The sequence below is a fragment of the Cygnus atratus genome, chromosome 4, assembly GCF_013377495.2.
Source record: "Cygnus atratus isolate AKBS03 ecotype Queensland, Australia chromosome 4, CAtr_DNAZoo_HiC_assembly, whole genome shotgun sequence".
In the NCBI taxonomy this organism is placed as follows: domain Eukaryota; kingdom Metazoa; phylum Chordata; class Aves; order Anseriformes; family Anatidae; genus Cygnus; species Cygnus atratus.
This window is the reverse complement of record NC_066365.1, coordinates 5232392-5255627: the sequence shown is the minus strand read 5'-3', so window position 1 is coordinate 5255627 and position 23236 is coordinate 5232392. Positions and strand designations below refer to the sequence as shown.

General features: G+C 39.7%; 1 protein-coding gene and 1 long non-coding RNA gene across 11 annotated transcripts in view; one reads left to right on the top strand and one right to left on the bottom strand.

Annotated features, from left to right (window-relative positions):
- The window catches only part of LOC118260016 (uncharacterized), a 135186-nt gene that overhangs the window by 109022 nt on the left and 2928 nt on the right, over positions 1-23236 (top strand). For 2 of the 7 annotated variants that reach the window (XR_004782163.2, XR_004782158.2), the window contains exons 2-8: positions 8128-8225; positions 8608-8734; positions 10978-11108; positions 11998-12161; positions 12716-13612; positions 15605-15678; positions 18106-18322. This is a non-coding gene — a long non-coding RNA (uncharacterized LOC118260016). Of the gene's footprint in view, positions 1-8127; positions 8226-8607; positions 8735-10977; positions 11109-11997; positions 12162-12715; positions 13613-15604; positions 15679-18105; positions 18323-23236 lie in introns of those variants that run through there. The other 5 variants (XR_004782179.2, XR_007708268.1, XR_007708267.1 and 2 more) reach the window with 5 other exon arrangements.
- Positions 13659-23236, bottom strand: part of DKK2 (dickkopf WNT signaling pathway inhibitor 2) — a 161822-nt gene continuing 152244 nt past the window's right edge. For 3 of the 4 annotated variants that reach the window (XM_050710675.1, XM_050710674.1, XM_035569696.2), the window contains 3 exons: positions 18136-18286; positions 16718-16867; positions 13659-16205 (listed from right to left, as the gene is read on the bottom strand). In XM_050710675.1, coding sequence (XP_050566632.1) covers positions 15955-16205; positions 16718-16867; positions 18136-18286 — 552 coding nt within the window. In that variant the 3' untranslated portion in view covers positions 13659-15954. The remainder of the gene's footprint in view (positions 16206-16717; positions 16868-18135; positions 18287-23236) is intronic. The other variant, XM_035569605.2, reaches the window with a different exon arrangement.

Sequence of the window (23236 nt, the reverse complement as noted above, 5' to 3'; positions counted from 1 at the left end):
TTAATGGGTAACCAAAGTGCAATACACAGTTCTGAATTGCTGCTTAGGAGGTTTAGTTCAGAAAAGTTTAGTACTCATATTTTGTTCAATGAAATAACTGAACATCTACATCATACTTAAGTGCACACTGGTATTTTCTTTGGCTTCATGAAAAGGTGTGCTTCCTTTGTTGACATGTATTCATCCTTGAAGCAGTGAAAATGAAGAGTGCCCCTTGGGTAACTGATATGAACTGAACTGAATTTGATCTTAGTCCCTTGCAAGGTTTCTCTCATCTCTGTTTCTTTCTGCACTGCCAAGTAGTGCATCCAGTAGGAGTTGACCTGTAGAACAGAATGGTGCTGAGGATCTGATGGCCCCATTTTAGAGGTAAGCTTTAATTTGCTCCTATTAGCAGTTGGGGCACATCTGCTGCTTCAGTTCCATCCAAAAGGAGTCTAGCTTATACACTTCTCTGAGGTTGTTCTTGGATGTGAACTGAAGCATGGTAAGTGCACCAAAGCTTGCTCCTGATCCAGACTACATAATGTATGTGCGTGTGAAGGCTGCAGACACACCCCTTTTTGCCTTAGAGAAGTTTTCTTTTCTTAGTGGTTTTCTTTACGTCAGTCTTGTCTTTCTTTCCTAATGAAATTACTCTCATCTTATTCTAATAATTTTATCTTCGTGCTGTGATATCTTCTCTTTCCTGCATAATTCCTTCACTGGTCTTTCCTTGACCACTTGGGTTAGTGCCATATGCTTTACCATAGAGCAAGGAAGGAGGCATTTCTTTGTACCATATGGCAGAAGATACATGATCTGCTACATCATAGTCAATAATGGAAACAAATAGTTCTAGTCTGTAAATTTGTCGTCTCTATTAGTGTTATTAGAAAAGCATCTGTCTCCATTTTCACATGTTCACTGTTTTTTGGAATGACAATGACCATTAATGTGCACCAGAACTTGGCTATTACACTGACAAAATGCAAGGAATTGACGTGCCTCTAAGGTGGGTGGGTGAGCTAGGTAAACAAATATGAATACAAGACAGCCTAAAGCTTTGTTGGATATTTATTAAAATTTTTGCAGTTTGAATAGTCTATAGTTTACTAAACTATAGTATAGTTTATATAGTCTGAAGGTGAACACAATTCAGAGCAAAAAGCAGATCTGCAATAAAATGTAATGGTGGTAAGCAAAGGGACAAGTTAAAATTAAGGAAAACATTACAATTTACATATATAAAAGCAAAGTGGTGTGATAATTATCAGACAATATGACAGACCCTGTAGGAAAGAGCTGCTGCTGAAAACAAATATAAGCAAATCAGTAGACCCCAGTATCTCAAGCCTGAGACTGACAGGAGAGCTGCAGGTTGTCTTCAAGCTTTCTCTGGCTGGCTGTCTTCTACAGGCTTGTGTTGTCTTCTGTCCTTCCCACAAACTGGGAGTTAGTAAACTGAGTATTTCCTCACCCATGGGAGAAGAAACCTGAGATTATCTAAAATGAAGAAGAGTCTGAATGAATTAGCAGTGATGAGCTGAAGGCATGGTACTTGCAGATGAGTTTAACAGTTGGGCTACTTAGCAGCGTAGACGTGTATTTATAGCAATGCAGCTAAAGGCACGATCACCTGGGGATTTAATGAGTTTTTACTCACAGAAGTTTGCACTGACAATGATTTGGCCTCGATCAAGAATTTGTTTTACAGGTAATACAAACTGTAATGGGTAACTCATTAGAGTGACAAGGAGCAGGCTTCTTATTTGGAGAGAAAATTCAGAATATGGTGAAGTGTGCAAAGGCACAGGTCCTACCATCCTCCCGTCTCAGGGTATATCCTTCATGCGTTGTGGTACCTCTCTGTACTCTACCTAATAGCCAGGAAGCAGCTATTAGCTTATCACTATAACTAAAATTAATGTGGGATGAGAATAAGCAATACACCGGGGGACTTATTATTTGTCTTCCAGATGCAGGGGGTGAAGAAAATATGGGAGTAACTGTTTGCCTTACAATAGCTGTATTCTGATGGCCACAATCCAGGCCCTGACTAATGACTTTGAAATGCTGAGGACAGAAGTTAAACAGGCATCTAGATCCTGGACCCCACTGGGGAACTCCTGATTAGCGCATGGAGGGCGAAAAGCAAGGGAAGCACTGAAACTTGAAACCAGGCCAAGAGAATAAAACCCACAGGTCTTGTGGCTCTTGCAGGTAATAACAAAGGGACTGTGTCCATAGGAGGGTAAAAGAGACCATCCAGAGCAGGGTAAACCACGAAACCAGAAGACTTGAACAGGCAGATTGAGGGGTCTGGTGGGAGACGGTTCTTGCACGTTTTGGCCATGACTTAGGGAAGACACGGTCACCAAGTGATGGATCTGCGCCGAGACTTGCCGGTCCAGGCACCTCGGTCTTTGCTGCACCAGAACGTGTGGAAGAACGATGGTCAGTGCTAGGGGAAGCCCTGGAAAGCCATAAGTACCTGTTCAGAAGTCCAGTGGGTAAGAACATTACAAAACCTGACAAACACTGCTGGGAGTTTGTTTAATAGCTTTACTGAAGGAAGTTTTCCAGGTTTCCAGAATGCTGTACTCTTCTCATGCTGTCTGATTTTTCATTGTGCAACTTTCTTTCTTTGACTTACAAACAACTGAACATAAACCCAGAGATTTCTCCAACTCTCTGGCAGACTCTGATGCTTTTGGGGGCAAAAACTCGGTAGCATTCCGGTAATCTTTGATTTTTCCCCACATATATTTAAAAAAAAGGTGTTTTTAAAGTTTCTGTTGTGTATGTGGATAAGCATATCCTTGACACAGCTGAAATCATCTGAGGTATCGCTGTAATTATTTTGCAAAGGTTATCTAGATCTTGGTGTCATTCAGTTTAAATGCACTGTTGAGCAACAAAATGTGTGAGTTTGGGAAAAATGGATGTCTGGGTTATGTTCCATTTTCTAGGTTTGTAAGTAACTATTGTAGATGTACTGTCTGAATAATAGGGAGAAATTCAAAGCTTAAAAAAAATAAAAAAATAAAAAGTAGGAAACATTAGAAATGAAAGCATCTTATTAGGCCATGAGTGAAGATTTACAGCCTGTGCCAGGTGTATAGACATCTATCCCATTTAAGTCAAATGGCTAACGGTATAAAGTTTCTACGTGGTGAGACCAGGGTACTTTCTATAGGAGTTGAGCTTGAGAAAATATCTCATTTCTGCCAGAAGCCTGTGGAGAGGAAGTTTCTGTGCCTTTCTTCTTGCAGAGGTTTCACTGTTTGTATTATTTATGAGAAACCCACCAATGCCAGGCCTGATTTTGCTGGACAGTATACAAATGGTACATACAGTAAGAGACAATCTCCCTGCCTTGAGGAGATTTTATGTAAATACACAAAATGAAAAGGAAAGGGAGAGGGGTAGAACATAACTATCAATGTTGTGATGATAAACGATATGCTAATACTCCATTTTTGGCAGGGAAAAAGGGGAGAGTTGTGGAAAACAGAAAAGGGGAGGAGAGGAAAATAAGAAGGGCAGCTGTGGAGTAAAGCAGAGGTGAAGGGACTGTGAGGTGAGAGTGATACAAGCTTGGATTAGAGGAGACCGTCTCTGCAGGACACAGGTTTCCTTTGACATTGTGTTGTCCTAGTGCCTGGTTTTCACACTGCAAGGCAGGGAATTGGGCTTTCCTTCTTTAAGCCCTCGAGAAGCTGTTCTCACAGCTTGAGTGAGAAAGCCTGAGCCTTTTGAGCGTAAAGGATCTGTTTAAAAATACTGTTTATTTTCCTAGAATTGTAAATTCAATTAGATCATTATAGTCATTTTAATATGATCTCATTCAGATATGTGAAGATTCGTTCAACTTACTGCATGTATAGGGAAAACTAGAGTAGAAATCTAGCCCTTGACATTTGGTATATAAAGTTTAATTCATTTAGAAGTTTAAGATTTTTTAAGTGCTAAATACAGATATTTATTTGTTGGATATGAATTTTTAGATTATGGCTAAGTACAGGCATTGCCTGAGAACTGCTAAGTAATAGAATTCTCTCTCTCTCTATATATATTATTTTATTTTATTTTTGTATATCATGTTAAAGTGACTGTCTTTCCCTACCTAAAAGCTCAGTATCCCATTACTGTCCATGCAGACTTGGGTCCAGCTTTGTTCCAGAGCTCCAGGCTCAGTCAATAAATACCAGCAAACGAAAGCCGGTAGGTAGGCGGATGCAGTGTGATTTTCTAGGAAACACCTGAAGGCCCTTCCATCCTGGCTACAACCTTCCTGGTTCACAAGTCTGGGCCCCTTTCTCTTTCAACCACAAAATAACCAAACACTGGGAAGAAAACTGTCCTGAGGCAAAGCAGCTTTCCAAAAACTAAAATATAGCAATTCCAAAGAAAAATATCCAGAAAAGCTTACCCTGGGGAGAAATCTTGCCCCTTTAGAGGAAAGAGTGAAGTGATTGTTTTGGTGAGACTTCTCAGTTTCTAATGGTTTTTGCCAGTACAGAAAAGGCTGATAACATTAAGAAGAAGTGAGGGAGGAAGGAGTGAAGTTTTTATTCTACTTAGAAGGGGGAAAAAAATGACAGTCATATACAAGAGATGTCAGTGTCTTCAGTGTCAGTGTACTCAGTGTCCAACTTGAGTTTTTAAAGACTGGCATCACTTTATGGTCAAAAGCTGTATAGCATTCACTGAATTTATGGGTAGCAAGTACTGGCTTCCTTTAGACCTCGTTATATTCCATATAATTCAATGAGTTCCTGTTTTACAAAGCTTATTTTGGCTTACATTCTTTCCCTGAGCTGGTAGATGAATGTCTCTTAGTGACCATACAAACCAGCCTGGCACGCATGGCACCAAATAGGTGTTGTGGCATCAGCTAACATGCCCCAGCCTGCCCAGCATCCCTGAACTCGTGCAGGGTGACACCTGTATGGGTTCGGCACCCTCAGGGTCATCCCTTTGTCTGAGCAGGGAGACACCTGCAGATGCACAACCTCATGTAAATGTGGCGGGCCTGAGCTCTTCTGCCCCCAGGAGGTGTCAACGGGCCTGCAGGCCCACCACATCTACCTGAGGGCTGTGTGTGATGGCTGTGAACAAGATCACGTTGCCTTGCCGAGCATGGACACGCTCTGTTCCTAGGAGATTTTTGGGGGGTTTTGATAGGAGTGTGGGAGCACACAGCCCCTTCCTTTCCTGAGGAGACCCCTCCTCGTGGGCCGTGCCACTGCTGGGCCGTGCCACCTCACTCAGCAGCGCCTGCGGCCTAACTCTGGCATGCAAAGCAGCTCCTTGGAGAGGCACCTGTCAGAAGGAAAGAAAGAATGAATGCATCTCTCTAACTTATATCCACCGTGGGCCTCGTTAGAACAAAACGAGGATTGCCAGTTGGACCAAAGCTGAGCGGAGCTGGGAACTCTCCTTCTCCGGGAAGGGGTCCAAGACCACCAACCACCGTGCGTGTAGAGCGTTTTACCATCACATCATCAGGACAAGCTGGATTCCCCTGGTGGCGGCTGGACTTGCACCAGGGTGCTTCAGGTGTAAGGTCACAGGGTTTAAAATTGGCTTGACAAAGCACCCTGTTCTTACCCTGTCCTAATTAATGGTCCTGTCTAGACCCTTCTCACAATCAGCTCCACCGCTGTAGCTGGCCAAAGCCTGCACCTGTCCTCGCTCCCCCTAGCAGCCTGTTTTTAATTCACAGCCCCGGAGTCGCCCTTCCATTGTCCAGGGTTAGGTTGCTGCATTTTCCAGGCAATAGATTAGAAAATGAGATTGAAAAATGAGTTTAGCATATGACTGTCATGCATCATTTATTTAAAGAAAAAACAACTAACTGGAAGGTCCATCTCCTGCTTGTTTGCCTTGCCTATCTGAGAAATGGAATTTAAATTACCACGTTGCTTTAGGAGCAGTTTGTAATCCCAGTATACCAAAGTCCTTGGTTTTTCAAGGGATGGGAACAGCAGATAATCAGAGTTTCTGCAGTTAGCAGAAATGATGTCGAGTGTAATGGCAAGATATGCTTTAAAGCATTATTGTTGGAGGTGGAAGCATACAGCTGCAGAACCAGCCATCCTGCCTTTCTGGGAGGACACACTGAAGGACTTGCTTGCATCAGCTTGCTAGAATCTGCAGGGTGTGTATTTTCTGATACCTGCAGTTTGGTTCTTGTTCCCACTGAAAACGTGGAATAACTTCCCAGAGCCTGTAACAGGCTCATATTTACAAAGAGTATGAGATTTTTCACTCTTGTTTTAGCTCAGTGTATTTCTATCCTCTTTTTAATTTGTAAACTAATATTTTTTTTTCTACTGCTGGCAACAGGCATGCTTTCTGGCTTAAGCTCCCTTAACATGGGTGTTTCGTGGACCACAAGTTGAAACCTACTGTCATGTGAGGCAGGGCAGTGCTGTGTTTTCATTTTGTTTTAGGAATAAGGAACATAATGATCCTGCTCGGTCCTTGGCTCTAGATCTCCAAATATTTTTCTTAGTATTTGACCCTCTCTTCTTTCCTGCTCTCCTCCATATGCTGCTTAAACCCCCCTCCCTTTTGTGCACCAGGTGTACAATTCGTCTACTTTACCCATACCTTTACCCCTCTGAAAGCTATAGGTCTGATGTAAAATAAGCATTGAAGCTCTACCTTTACTCAGTGGAGAAAGAGAGGCAAGCAGCAGACAGACATCTACAGGAGCCGCCTCTAGCATGAGGCAGGCTTGTCTGTATGGCTAATTTTGCTGAGACATCTAACTTTCAGATGGTTAAAATTAACTGAAAGGAATCTTGTGCCAGGTCTCCTCTTTGACTAAATCCCTTATTTAGTATCTACATTTTTGAAACATAAGAAATAACAACTATAAAAATGTAGTGAAACTTCAAATTCCCAGGGATAGCCAAAACTACTGTTTCTAGAGATAATATAATTTCTGACCCTCATACTAAACAGAAGAAGGAAAATTATACTCCATTTCTCATTGTTGATGTTACCCTCAGAACTATAACATTATTTCTGAGGTGGAAGCTTAGACAGGGAGAACCAAAGTTTACAGTTCTTGCTATGACCTGAAGAAATTTTCTAAGTATCAAGGTTGCAGTATTATTTTTTGCAAAACAGATGCAGCATAGGTAATGAACACTTTATTAGTATAAAATGTATGTTTATCTAGAGCTGAGGAAACATAAAAGTCCACAATCAAAACTTTCTTCTACCTTCAAATGGAAGTAATGAAAGAAAATAATTAATCTGCACAGGTTTTCCTACCAGCTCTAGCTCTGATGAGCTTTAAAGTGCAGCACGTATCTAAGTGTCTCCACAGGCACAGGTTTAAATGTCACCAATGCTGATACAAGTATTTAACTGCTGATCATTTTAGCAGTTACCATGCTTATCCCAAATGCTAAAGTCTCACTGATTTTCCTAGATGTAAAAGCCTCCAGTATCCTCTGTACAGATGTCAAAACCTCCTGCTACCTCTCTTTAGCTATTCTTTCATGCTAATATGTCCTTTCAGCAAAAAGGACCGCATTACAAAGACTGTTAAGAAGATTGAGAAGCGAGTAGCTTTCAGTGCAGAAGTACCTTGATGAGGAGAAGCTAGGAGGTACTAGATGTTCCCTTCATCTGGCAGAAAAAGTCCAAATAAAAACAACTGGAGACAAGCCAGATGTGTTTAAGTAAGGAGCAAGCCACCCCCTCTCTTGGTGACTTGCAACTGAGAGGACTTCGAAGGAAATACTATTTGAGCTCATGCACAAATTGTGCTTTAGGAATATGTTCATGTCTGTACTTAGAAGGGCTAAGCGGGTGAAATATGTTAGCTTACTATGCATGGGAATAATGTGATAACCTAACATTTCCTTCCGACACTCTGAATTTTAAATTCTTGTATGATGGTTACCTTTTCTGTTTTGTTATATTATAGCACTTCATCATCATCTTCACAGTAGTTTTCTTCCCAAAATAGCCAGTTAACCCTTAACACCCAAGCCCAGATCTCCTTATTTCTTGTGAATCTCTTTTCCTGCAAATGTTTTCTATCCTTGCAATGTTCTTACTGCTGATCTCTGAAGTCTTTTCAGCTCTTCAGTGGGTGTTTTCTGGTTTTATATTTTTCAGGAAAGGTGACCTGCGCCACATGGTGACACGAGGACATTGGATAATATTACACAAGTGCTACACCTCAGCTGCTCCCACTGACATCTATTGGATCATCGGTAAGTCAGGCTCTATACACTGTAAGTGTTTATGTTTCAGAGAGGTGTTGTAGGAAAAATAGTCAGGCTGTACTGAAAGAAACAAGAATTCTAATGTTTAGTTCAAAATGACCTGTTCCAAGTTCACCTCACATTTTCTTTGCTGTTTGTCTACTCAATTTGTTAGTGCTCAGTAGAAAATAGAAACAACAGATCTGCTCTTTCTTCTATATTTCATGCAATTATGCTGATTTAAATTCTGCAATTAAGCAGTTGGAGGTGGAACATTCCTGAAAGATTCTGCAAATTCTAGCAAGATTTTTTAAAGGCAGAAGTGCAAATCAGTATCCAAAAATAAATTTAGACTCTTGGATTAAAAATTACCTTCCTGTGTTGTTTCTAGGACACATAAAATTACTCTGACACTTGTGTTTGCCAGCAGAGGAGCCCATTAAATACATGACTGGTATAAATGAACCTCTTTGCTTGGGTGGGGAAGACAATGACAGGGAAGATGACCCTTATTAAAGGTAAGACACAATTTAAGTAATTCTGTCTTTTGTTAAAATGTTTTTATGCAAAGCAAGGTTTCTTCATATGAGCATCTTCCTATATGCTTATTTTGAAAAAGTGTTTCACCAGTGGTGATAACGACCATCAAAACATGAATTATATTGCTAAGAACTTAGAGATTTATGGCCTTGTGATGGAAACTGCCTTTTTATATAACCACTTATTTTCAAGAAGTAATTATCACGGCACACCCAGAGTGAACCTGTGTTGCTGTAAATGCTGAAAGGTATTACAGCAGTGGAATGCATACCTTGATGGTGATTTAGTAGCCTTGGTGTCACTCAGGCGTTCAGTTGAGTTGTACTAAAGTGTTTATGTACTTTTAGTTTGAGTCATTAGGATAGACTCTGTACAATACAAGGCAAATACTAAACAGTTGCAATCTGTCACGGTTCACTTTTAGTCTTCAGCATTATCTTTAGGTGGAAATTTTCTTCTTTCGATTTCTTCTGCTTTTTGAAGATGTACTTATTCTGTGCATTGCACGATATGGTATGTAGTTGCAGTTGTAGAACCATGCATTTCTACAAGAGGTTTTAGTAAGTGATTCTCAAAATGTTTGGAAGTTGATACTTGAATAAACATGAAGATTTCTGGATACTGCTCTGAAGTATTTAAACCTTTTGAGTATAGATTTTGAGCTGTAAAATTCATGAAAACAGGCTCTGCAATGGGAATTACTTTTGTAAGATTCTAGTTGTCAAACCAGTGATAATATGAGAACTGTATTTTGGTGTTTCCCCATCAGACTATGCCAGAACTAAAAATCCAGAGGTGCAGAGAGATGAAAAATAATCTGACGAATTCACAGTTTATGATATACTTTGAGATCTCACTGGACACTGTAGTAGTAGAGGGAAGGCCTCTCAACCAGTAGTTATTTACAGTCATCCTGATGAATTTCTAATGGGGACCATTTTTGACTTGTAGACTGCGCCTCCTATAGACATTGATCTCCACACAGGTTAGAAGGAAGCTCCAGGACATAAACAACAGTAGCTTTCAAGTAATTCAAAACTTGAATAGGTTAATTCAATAGTTTTGGAAATTTAACGCAATATTGCCAGTTAACAGCGTGTTGCTTTAGGAAAAGACGATGTTGCCCCTTCTGAACTTATCTCTATAGAAGAGTTAAATATCTTTTGAAACAGAAGAGTCAATGCTTTTTTGAGAGCATACACATAGATATTTTCTTTTATCATCATCCATTGTTCTAAAGAACCACCGCTTACAATATCCGTAACTGCTCAGATAAAGAAAGAAGACACTACCCAAATCATTTGGGAGTAGATTTTTCTAAAGTTTTCCAAAGCTTTGGGCAGTCATTGGATTCATTAATATGGGATATTCCAAAATTCCTTGCAAATTTCTTCCAGAGCCATATTATTCATTATTTTCTCTGTGTGTATATATTTATTTATTTATTTTTTACAACTCCATTAAAAATTACTGTCACTAAGGAAAAAAAAAATCTGTGAGATCTAAGCTTACAATGTTACTGAATTATGGAATGTTTGATTTGTAGTTGATTTTTAAAAAAAGTTTGCAAACCTATTGAGTGAATGTTGATGAATAACATACTCTCAGAAATAAAGAATAGCTTGTAAGAAATAGAAATCAGGTATGCACATGTCATAGCAGTTGCATAGGTATGCATTTCTGATTTGTTGACCACTGTTCAGCCAAATTTGATAACACCAGTGGAGAATTACATTATGAGGTTTGCCAAGGACTCTAAGACTAAGATTTGTGCCAGGGAGTCTTTTTGTGTTAATTGTGTGTTCCTTCCTACTGCTTTTCTAAATAGAATTTTCCTGGGAAAAAAAAAAAAGCCAAAAAAAAGCATGCTTCTTAAAATGTTAATTTCCTCTAAAAGATTATTTCCTCTGCTTCAGGAAGTTGGCATGCAGCAAACCACTTCTAAATCAAGCTGCAAGCCGGTACTGTAAAAAAACAAAGAGTTTATTGGTACCAGACATTTGTAAATAAGTAATTGACACTCATGCTATAACAATAAGCAATTCCAAAGAAAACAGGGAGCTGCCAGAATAAACAAGTTTGCACTGAGCTCCATCCAATGCTGTATATCCATCAGGGTCAGTCCCATCAGTGGTGGTCAAAATAATAGCTCTGGAACCAGCTGGAGTTCTGCAACGCAGCAGCCCTCTCCTGTTTTTGTCTGTTTCTTCCCTCTCTGCAGTTTTCTAGTAGGATTCCTAGGCATGGGCAGGCTCCTAGCTATAGCAATGCTGTCTGAACAGTGGTTCAGAGGGTTGGTGACAAATTCGAAACCTCTGGAATCACTGGGATTTGGATACGCAGAGAACCAAGGTGAGACGTGTGCTGCTGCCTGGGGCACAGTGGCTCAAGGCTTGGGATTTTGAGGGAACAGAATCACTCACTGGAGCCTCTGGGGCAGTGCTGTGGGGACAAGGCTCAGGAGCAGTGCAGGACGTGTTTGTCCTTCCTCCATTCTTGGTGATTGCATGGGGATATGGTGAAAACATGGCTTTTACAATAGCATTTAATTAATTTTTGAGGCAGAGTCCCCTTCTGCCCACATTTCAGGCTTTTGGTTGGCTCTCTCCAGTCCACCCTCCCCACCACCATTTTCTGTGCTTTCTCCTTACCTCGTGCACTTCTGCCTTCAACAGGTCTCTGAAAAGCTGGCAGAACCATGAGAGGGGCCACAAAAGACCTTTGCAATTTTTCAGCAAATGACAATAATTATGCTAAAGTTAAAAGTTAAATGTCATGTAAGACTGCATGTAGGGTCTGCGTTGAACCATAGGCACTCTTTGGTAGCCATGGACATGTTAACATGGACATGTTAAAAATGTATTAGATAATGGAGCACCTGAGCATAAAGTTTCTGCTCAACAGAGAGTGAAATGTTATAATCTAAATAGGTGATACTGTCTACATAGCTCTTTTAGAAAGGAAATTTTTGAAAGTTAGAGGATGGATCTCAAGGCTCCTAAAAGCCTTGGCTTGGTGTACCTGCTATATGATGAGTTTCTGTTGGCCTTGACTTTCAAGATACTTTTTAAAAGTGTTGTTCCTAGAAGGAAAGACAATTGGAAGGGATGAAAAAAAATTTATTTGATAAAATTTAACTTTCTGATTGGGGGTGAGGATGCAGATCTCTGAAGCGAAAACAGAAAGGGCTGGCAGGTTGTTGACAAGGAAAAGTTTACGAATGTCTCTTCTTACCCTCCAGGTCTCTGTCCAAGAAGGGTCATATGTCATGTGTCTTGTTCTTGTCTTTTCTGCTTTTTGTGCCAACTTAAAAAAAAAAAGTCAGAAAACAAAGACGATATATAGAAGATATATGGAATTCCAGTGAATTGTATTTTGGTGTAAGATCGGTGTATGCTGTTGAAAGTAAGTGCATAAATCTAATTTAATTACTTGCATTAAAAAAAAAAAAAGTTTAAAATCATAAATACTATAGGTTGCAAACAACACAAGACAAAGCAAATAGTACAGTAATAGATACACGCCCACATATATACTGTAAATCAAATATATGCTGCTAGACAGTAGAAATCCATTATTTTTTGAAAGTTAGTAAGTTTTTCCAAAGAGATGTTGCATTGCTGAGGCTATTCTAGGCTAATAGGAAGAGTATTTTAATTGTTCAGCAATAATCTCTTCAGTATTTGTGTCATGACAGCAGATTTCTGAAATGTTACTGAGCCAAAGTCACTCTTAATTCCTTTGATGAGTGAACCAGTGAGTGAGAGGAATTATCCCCAAATTTAGCTGTTCTTTTATTCTTAAACTGATGTATAGTTCCCCAAAATATTAACTGAATAGCTTCTAAACACTTCAAACTTCAGCCTTGCGAAACTGCTTGCATGCTATTCAGTTCAGCTATGTTGCTCAGTATTTGTGGTGTGCAAAGAACTGTCTGTGCCTATTGTTTTTGTTCCCAGATTAAATCTCTGAAGGCTTTGGCTGTTTCAAACTCTGTTGAAGTCATTGGGATCTGAAGATGCTCACAACTTTACAACCCTTTTAACAAACAACACCATAATAATAATTTTCAAAGGACTACCCACCAAATACTGTAAGTAACAGTAGCAAAACCTTTTCATTTTGTACAAACACCAGTGCTTCTGGGAGACCATTCCATTCTCCAAATGTATATATGTTTGCGCAAAGGGTTCCCAGAAACAAGTAACAAGAATATTGAGACCATTGCTCACTAACCACGGTTTTTATTTTGCAATAGTTATTGAGATCTTCCGGGGGTTTTCCTGGGCTCAAAACTTGGCTGTTTTTAGTAGCAATATTTTCAGTTGTGTCATATGAATTGTTTCATTTTATTAGAGCTGAATGCTGTTATCTGCCATTTTGGAATTGCTAGCTATATATCTTGGAGCAATGTATTTGTATGCTGTACAAATAGCAAAAACCTATAGCAAAATGCTGTGTAATTTGAATGTTAGCTGTACCCTCTGTGAGTCTCTCGGGTTTGTATCACTATCCAGGGAATGTATCTGAGCACCTTTGTTATTTAGCCTGATTGATTGAACATTATGCATCCAGATGCATTATTTTCAAAACTTATTCTTGAATGTTTAGCTGGAAATTCTCTCTCAAGAGATATATTTTTTTCATATAGACAGTTGCCACTTAAGCCAGTTTTGTGGAAATGACACATGGAGATTTTAAGATGACCTTCATGTGTTTTACCGAAACCTAGCCTACATAGTGTTTTGAGACACGAGTATGATCAGATGCTTTTTCTTGTACAGGTAAAGTATATATGCTTTTTTCCAACAGGTTTGCATAGCCTTCCAGAAAGAACTACTCTTCTTAAGCAGCAGGTAAGGAAAAGAATGTGGGTAAAAGATTTGGGGAGGAACAGGAAAGGACATTTAATATATTTAATCTTATTATACATTTTTCTACATTAAAGTCAACAGGCTGCAAATATATTCTGCTACAAAGCTTTTTGTAAGAAATATCTCTATAAGAAAATACATCTCATTAAACATTTCCTGTAAATAAATTATCCGAAATAACTACGGTATGTAAGAGGAAAAGGGAGGGGGCTAGGCCAATGATGAGAAGAGAGGAAAATTGCTGAGAGCCCATTTCTGCAACCCCCCCCTGCTCAAGCTGGTTACATTTTCTTTTACATGTCATCACAATGAAGGCAGTAGAGCTCCTCTGCTGAGGATGTGCTGTCAGTGTAAACAACACTTGCAGAATTGGTTCCTGTATTTTTTGAATATTTGAAATGATGCTATTTCTAAGCCTTATTCCTACGAGAAAAACTCCTCTGAAATAAACAGAGTTAAATGGGTAGGACTGTGAGATTAAAGTCTGACTGAGACTATTAAAAACAGAAGAAACTGTCTCAGAGCAGTCCCTCTAGGCCAATAAAAACTAACTCCAGTAGGGAAAGAGGCTTGTGAACTACTCTTATTTATACTCTTATGAAAGATAAAGGTAACATAGCTGAGGTCTGTGTTCTAATTAGGAAATCTGAGTCGGGGTGTATAAAAGCTATAGCTTTAAAACAACCACTGATAGAGACATGTCAGTGGAAAAAGGTGTCTAAAGTATGGGTGACATGGTCTTAAAACTACATACTGGTGTCCTTGCTTTCAGAACTGATTAAACAGAAAGATCTCTTGTGTTATAAAACATGACAGTGGGTAATTTTAAACAGCTAATTACAGTTTAGCATTAGGTCAGTTATAGAACTGGACTTTTTAAAAAAATTAGTCTCTTTACCAATGTCTATACAAAGGAATACTTGCAAATAAGTAAAATTAAAAATAAAAAAAATGTTTGAAAAGACCTGTGATAGAAATCAAACGATGTAGACTGTCCTTTTTTAACCAGTACACCAACAATGTAGAGTTGTTAGCTGTTTCCACAGTCCATGTACTTCCATCACTCCTGGCAGAACAGTCCAGACTGAGAAAAGATCAAGTTCAGGTTGGATACACATGAGACTGGTGTGCTGCAACATCCCATGATGCTTAACAAGTCATTGTGGTCATACCATCTTCTTACAGCCTTTTCTGCCGGAGAGAAGGTGCTCACAAGAGCCAACTCTTTTTAATTTTCTACCTCTAAGAAACAAATCCATTTATGCTTCTGCAGAGTGCAACCAGATTGAGCACTAATAGCAAACTGTAGCCCACTGCTACTATTAAAATGTAAAACTTTGAGTTTATAGCACTATGGGCTAAATCCCCCAACAAGTGCCTATATTGTCTGTTACAACAGCGGCACAATTTTATAGCTCTTAATGTTATGTACTTCAACACTCTGCTGTCTCTTTGGAAATGTCTATAATGCAAGTATGTTTAGGCAAAGAAAGTATATTTAGGACTAACGAGCAACTGCCTGTATATAATTCTGGATTCAGCATGCACGTATTTGCTTCATCTGTTCAGTCCAATGTATACTAGCAGTAAACCGAGACAAATACAAGCGATTAAGTACCATACTATGACATTGAACTACATAAAGCATTTCAGTTTACCTAAATATACGAAATAAAACCCTGTTTAAAGGCCTCTGATTAGAGAAATTGCTGCTGTCTTGGAATCGCAAGATGGCAAGTTTTCACCTCTTTCGCAAGGGCCTGCAAAATTTAGCACTCTTGTAGCACTCTTGTCCTGCAGGAGCGCTTTGCTGAAGTGTCAGCCCTGAATGACGAGAGTGTATGGACATTCAAGTAACTGTATTTCCCTCTCTCACACCTGCAATGTGTATTTTAGTGACCAATAATGTGTTGACAGACAAGCCTTCCTGGAATGCACTGCTTCCTATATGTACAATGTATACAATCTATTTAGCAGGCACTGTGATGCTGGAAAACCACTGTAGTCCATATACTGAACCCCAGAACATCATGGGACAACACAGCAAGGTAAGTGGCATTAATTTCCACCGTACTTGTTTGCATACTAGCATTTCCCACAACCTGTAGGAGTTATTTACAGAAGAACTGCACACTGGGAAATCTCCAGCTGCTCTTGTGTTTACCACCAGCTCAAAAGAAATGCATTTGTGACTTCTTTCTACTCCTATCCTAACTGTTGCTTAAGCCACTCCTCTTTCACGTGCAGTCCTTGTTTCCCACCATGCTGTAACGCATTAAATACATAAAACCACAGTCACTTAATGCTATCTTCCCAGTCCTCACTCAGATTTTCTGACATACGTGAAGTCGTGATTTAGAAGAGGAGGTCGCGTCTTTCCATACTTTGCAAGACAGCCCCTTGGCACAGTCACATCGTTGGAAAATCTCCAGTCCATGGGAGCCTTTCTTGCGCTGTTTGGTGCACACCTCCCCCTGATGCAACACAGGCTTGCAAATTTTGGTCCAGAAATGGCGAGCACAGCAGTGTCCCTCAATACAGTCTGATGACCGTAGGCAGGGATCGCCTTCATGTCCTAAAAAGAGTAAGCAAACTATTTTACCTCAGGGGAAAATGTGAAAATACAGGTTCAGTGCAGACTGATGCAAATGAAGCTCAGAAAAAGGAGAGATGATATTTCCATCTGTGGCTATTTGAAGGACATAAACACAAGGGAAGAGATGAATTAGGAAGGTTCAGGAGGGTATTTGGTGCAAACTGTCCCAAGACTTAGGAAGGAGACTACAGGTTTGTAAGCACAATGACAAGTGCTTAATTACATGACTGTTACAAGAGGAGGATGTGTACAGTCTTGCACAACTGAAAAATGAATTTTCAGTCCCCTCTGATACAGAGAAGATGGCAGATGCTATTTCAATCACAGGAATTGTTGGTTGATGTTACATCACTTCTTGAGTTGTGCTCTGAATTCTCACGATAGAGATTCACGACCTGGGAAATTACTGTGTGTTGCTGCTTTGCACTGCTGTACTTAAACAGCAATAACAGGATTCCTAACGAAACAGCGTAGTGCAAATGTGCTCTTACCTTTTATGTGTGACAGCTTGGACTGTGGCCTCCCTAAGTTTTGCCATCCCAAATCCTTGCTAGCATAATGACCATTCTTCTTGTTGCGGGACCCATCTAGAGCAGGGATGTGAGGCGTAAGGATGCTTTCAGTTACAGGTACGCAAATACCTGTGAGGAAAAGTCAGTCAGTCATAGATTTCAACAGGAGGAAAAGCAGCTGAGGAACATACCTGGACCAGGATTGGGACTGGAACCATGAAAGCAAGGGGGTGCTGGGCTCAGCTTCAGCAACTCTCAGCTCTAATTACAGCTCTGTCACTGATCCCTGGCCCCTAATTTCATCACAGCAGCGCTTCACTCACTGTCACAGTCTTGCTGTCACACTGTCTTTATGGGCTGAGCATCTGGAGACTGCCTTGGAGACATCTCTCTCTGATCTCAAGAGGAGAGTATGGGAATGTAAACAGTATGGTTAGAACCCCCCCAGGGAAAGTATTTCTAGGATTCCTTGGGTCTCTTCTGCTTCCTTAAAAATATGGGTTCTTTGCAGTTTTCCTGCAAATCAAGCCACATTGAATGTAGCACTTGAAAAGATGCTGTGATTTTTGTCAGTGGCTTCATCATCTGGGGGTTTCCCCAGCCCAAAGGAGGAAAAAGTCTGCTTGTACACAAGCCTTAAACGTAAAAATACCATTATAGATAATGAAGTGGAGAAAAGGTTTAAAGATACATTAAAAATACATTCCTATGTTCCTTGCAGTGGAGGATATTAGAGTAGTGGAAATGGTAACTGTGACTTCATGCATGGGCATGCTTCAGGGAGGGGGAGAAAGGGGAAAGAGGCAGGGGAGATTGAACAGCCAGCCTCTAGCCTGGCACAGCTTTTGAATTTCAACTCATGCTGTACTGTCACAGCTGTCCCTCTTTTCCCTTCTTGCCTCTCTTCCCTTCCCCTTCCAAGCTAGGCACCATCTGGTTCTGCATTGATATGACAACCATGAATCCAGTTGGTCTAATTTTACTCTTTAATGGTCTATATTTCTCTTGGCTAGTTCAGCATAAAACTTCCCCTGTCCAACCACACAATGGATATGCAGTTATAAAATTGAGTCACAGATTAGACTGGTTTCCTATGAAGTTTTGAAAATTAGATCTTGCACTTCTCTAGAATTAGAAGAGAAAGAAGATCATTCAGCATCTTTTCTAAGCCAAAAGAAAAAGACAAGTAAAGCTTATAGTTAATGTTATTTTCAGCTTCAGTAAAAATACTGAATAAAATCCCTTCAGTAAAAGGGATTTTATTTTGATTTAGGAAAGAAACTGGAGTTACCCAGAATAAAATACTTCTGCTGAGAACATTTGGAAATCTATTCTCAGTAGATACTATCAAAATGCTGATTTTACAGAGGGAAAAGAAGAAATGACCAAAGAAGTACCATTGTTGCAGCGATTCCCAGGGCAGCACATTCCATCTCTGTGGCAACGCTTCTTCTTCCTCCGGCATATCACGCATGCAGATGTTGCTTGATGAGGACTGTGACAGTACCGCCCAACTTCACATTCCTTATCGTTGGTGCAAGGATAGGCCTGGTGGGTAAAAAGAAAAGTGAAGCAGTGTACAAGGTATGTATATAGTCCATTTCCAAATAAAATAAATAAAAATGGAGAAACCTGCAAGTGAGATACCATTCGCTTCGACTAGGATATGCAGGTAGGGACACTTTACAGCAATCCTTAAGCTCAAGCTGCTGGTAGAACTGTATAACAACCTCAAGAATTACAAAAATACAACCAGATCCCTTGGTGGTTTCATCTTTTCTTGCCTCAGACATATGTTGGCAAAAGAGAACTTGTAGTTCTGTGGGTTCCAAGTTCTCAGGCCTCTGATTCATAGACAAGAACTTAAAACTCTACAGTGAAGAAAAAAACAGAGCCAGAAAACTTGTCTCAGTCACTGGAAGTCCTGATACACACTCTGCAACAGGTAACATTTGAATTTGAGTCTTAATTCCATGATGGAATTTTGCTTTGACAGGTGTCAGGTAGGATAGTAAGTTCACTGTTCTTACAGTCAATGTCCACACCACATTGGTACAAACTCCTTTGCAGTTGCACCACTCCGCACTGACCCACACCATTTGGAAGAAAACAAATATCTCTATTCAGCATTTCACTTCGATAACCTTTACTTCATGTATGTGCTTAGTATACTCCTTAAACCTGCCAAGCGTTAGACAACATCCCAATGGTATACAGCACAGCATATATTATACAGCACAAAATCTCCTGCACATGTAATTCCATGAAAGCAGAGAGACATATAAATTTTTCCCATTTTCATCAAAAACAACATTATCTTACAGGAAAACTGCCTCCTAAACAGAGGGTGAGAAGGTACTATACTCTCCTACAAAAAGAGAGAAGGGCACGTTTATTCCTACAAAAGGAAAAGACACGATGCTTTAAGGACACATAATGACACCATCACATTCCAGGATCCCTTCTGCTGACTCCCACACAGCTACAAACTATGCTCACTGTCTGCATCTAATTTTACTGCCTATTAAATTAATCATAGATTTTTTCCATTCCTCAAAATTATACTTGAGGAATTTGTTTAGATAAAAAGATGAGAATAAATTTTGGGCACTTTCTGGAAAATGATGTTTACACTTCCTCAACTAATTTTCTCCAGTGTTTTAAACGAATCAAAGTGTTGCTTTTATTGTTTTAAAAATGACTCCTGCAATTATTTGTTCAACACAAACAAAAAGCTCAATTGACTAATTTTCAATGCAGAATGATTACTTTTTAAATATTTTTAATCAAGACTTGATTATATTGTTCTCAGGAAAGACAAACATGGGGGCTGTTGAGAATTTGCTGTGAAAACTATTCTTTTACATGGAGAACTACCTTTTTCTCTGTCTTTGTGCCATTCTCTTGAGAATTGGAGAAGAAAGAGGTCTGATAATAAAAACATGCAAGATTTTCTAGCTGGGCGGACCCATGCCATTTTCCATGTGATTTCATTAGTTGTTTTCTTTTTCAAAATTTATTTTACAGTAACAAAAGAGCTGGCTGGATATTTCCAGAGTGCTGCTGCTCTGTTACTCTGAATATATGCATCTTTGAAGAGCGAATCTAGAGTGCAGCTGTTTGGAGTAACTAGATGTATGCATAATAAGGCTTTCTCCCTTAAGAATAAGCATTTCCTCTCAAGTTCACCCTCATTCATCAAAGAAGGTCAGATCTTTTAGCTAGGAGTAGTGATAAGAGACAAATGCAAATGCTCACCTGCATGATACGCTCAAGGCGTAAGTGGGTTCTACCTATTCTAGCAAAGCAGACCTAGATAAAATGCTCTCCCCTCAATCTTATCAGTCCTTCCTCTCAGTTTTCCAGCAAGAAATAATTAACTAAAAATTATGATATAGCTAAAGTAAGACCTTACTAAACTAAGTAACTGAAAATGCAGAAAAGTAATTTTGCATAGATCTGTGCATGGTTTTACTGAGTTTGGAAAATACTAAAACTGCTAGCAGGGTGAAATGCAAATAAAAAACAGATGAACTAACTAAAACCTGGAGATGAAGGCATTTTAGACCCTTGTCTGTCATCAAGACCTTCATAACCGCATCTTTTTTCCAATATGGGCATGTGGTATACACCTGCAACTTGTCAGCAAGAAGCCTACTTGCAGTTTTCTTTTGGTTCCTCAAATAGCTTTTAAAAAAAGAGTTCCCCGATTCTGAATGGTGCTAATGAATGCTCTTGCGTACCATATCTAGTGTCTGTTTTACTTTTGGCTTTTAGGCTGAGTGACATTTAAAAGATATTTAAGATACGCGCCTGATTGACAATCTCAACTTGACCTTTAAGAATGGTAAAAGTAACAAAAGGCAATTTTGACATTAAAAATTTCCAAGAGAAGTGACATAACTCAGCCTTTAGTCCCACTCTAAAGCCCTGTCCTAAACCGAGACGACATTTTTGAAATTAAAAATAAGCCAAAGCGTTCACCTACCAAAGGCCAATGACTGCAACACGTCCACAAATCATTTTGTGTTACATGAAGCTCGGACAACAACTGGCAAGTCCATTCAAAACCCCAAAAGACCAGCTGCCAGCCATCTCTGTGAAAAACCTCCTTGCAAATGCCTGATGCCATCAGTTGCCTTGATCTTTCTTCCAAAACCACCATCCATTTGATATCTTAGCTATCAATCACTGGGAGCTCGAAACAAAAATGTCTACATAGCCTTGTCTCCTAGTCACTAGACATTCATTGGAATAACTCCTTCCTCCCGCAAAGTTATTTCTCTGTCTTCACAGTGCTCAGTATTAAAACACAAAAATAAAACAAAATAATATAGTAAGTACATAGCCTTGGCTAACACGAGGGAAAGAAAATGTGTTCATAATTGTCCCATTGCCAGCAGTAGCTGAGCATCTAAGTATAAATATGTATATATATTTTAAGATACAGGATAAAGAAAATATATTTGTAAAAACATACATACTAACAATAGTCCATGCATGAGTCAAAGTTTTCAGAAACTCTTACACCACAGTGCCTAAAACACAGTCTTTACGTTTAGCGAATAGCAGAGAACATTTCCTATATACAATGCGAAGACACAAATCAGTCCCAGATGGAGAGGGAAAAAGCAAGCTGTAAACCAGCTCTACTTCCCCAGCAATGATAACTAATTCTACAAGGCACTTCATCCCTTCACATTCTTCGGCTATACATATCATTTTCTGGTCGTAAATCTCTATCCACTAAACACGGCTTTGATATTATGGGAAACCAGATGAAACTGAGATAAAATATGTAGCACTCCCTGAAGCTGCATTTAAACAATCTTACTTAATTTTTTTTTAGCCCAGATTACATGCAAGCAGGTCACTCATAGCATGGCATAACCTAGATTTGCCTGTGATAGCATCACATTTTCAGATTGTTTTCTGATGAAGGGCATTGTTTGCTGTTTTCTCCTCAGACATTCCAATTAGTTTTGTACCCTCCTATAAAATATACTGTTGAATATCTGTCCAAAATGCACAGCAAAGATGTACTGCATTTTTTTTTCTTTATGTTGGGGGTTTCAGGCTAGGTATTTAAACGGATGCCGCTCTTTCTGAGCCAGGATGTCCCTTACATCAGTCCACCAAGACAAACCTTTACCAACTAAGTTAGTTATAGCGACACATAAACATTAACCTTTTCTATTTTTGAGACAGAGGGAATCTCCATTCCTGTCCTTCCTGAGTTTGTATTCAAAATGCCAAGACCACATGACAGAAATATTCAAGGAAAATGATGCAGTTTATAAAGGGGGAAGGTTTTTTTTTTGTTTGTTTTTTTCTTTCCTCCAGAGTTGAAAAAGGTCCTTCCAGAACTACTACTGAGGCTCTTCCTTTTGTATTAAATTCACAGTGAGGCTGAGGAAGCAAGTGACTATCTAGCTTCCATGACTAAGTGGCTAATGCCTTGCCTTCAATCTGAGGAGCGTACAGGAGTGAGGTTTATTTCTACTTTCATCTTCCCCTTTTGCCAGAGGAGATCTAACTTAGCACCTTTTCTCAGCTAACTTGCAATGAGGCTTTCTTGATATTTTTGCTGGAGTCATTTACTATCCCGCACATTTTATGTGGTCACCCTGAACCACAGAGTTTCACCACAAGCTGGAATAACACTGAGTGGTGGGGCCGTTGTGCTGTGGAGTCAGTCAGCCCAAGTCTCTCTGTCTGGCACTATAAAACGTAACGCAGAAGCACTCCAGCGGAAGAATAAGACAGATGCTGTAATGTGCTGAAGGGTGAGTGAATAGTCTGATGGCAGGCACACATTATAGAGCTGTGGGAGATAAGGGCTTGAGTTTCAGCTTGGCCTCCAGCAAATATTTGAAGACAGTATTCCCGGCCAGTGTCTTAGTCACCAAGCTCTCATTTGCTCATATTATGATGTCTCATTTGTTTTTATGCTGAAGCTACTCCACGCTGTACTAGCACACTATGTCAGAGAAAAGTGAGAAGAGCAACTGGCATTTTTACCTAAGCTGTGTCATCACTTACCCAGCACAAGTAGTCCTAGACACCGCTGGCTTCAGACCCACCTCCAACACTGAGAGGAGCTGTACCTAAATAAGTGGTTTAGTGTAACAGATACCAGTACAGACTCCCCCAAAAGCAGTTAAAGCTTTTTCTTTTTTTTAAACACATCATAAAGTCCTAGTGCAGAGTCAGTCCTGACAGATGATCATGGCTACTACCACTCCCAGCAGAAGAAACAGCAAGAAGGTTATTCATTACCCTTTTACCGTGGATCCTGAGCAGTACTCAAGAAGAGAACCTTAGTCTCATGTACCACATAAATGACAAGATCACTCTGGTTACCACACCAGACACTTGGCCAGATTCTCTCTAACAAACATCCCACATTGGTTACTGGGAACTGACCTGAAGAACTGGAGAAAAGCCTCTGTCAGCAGTACAGCTGGAAAGTAAGAGTGCTGCGGAGCTACCGGGTCA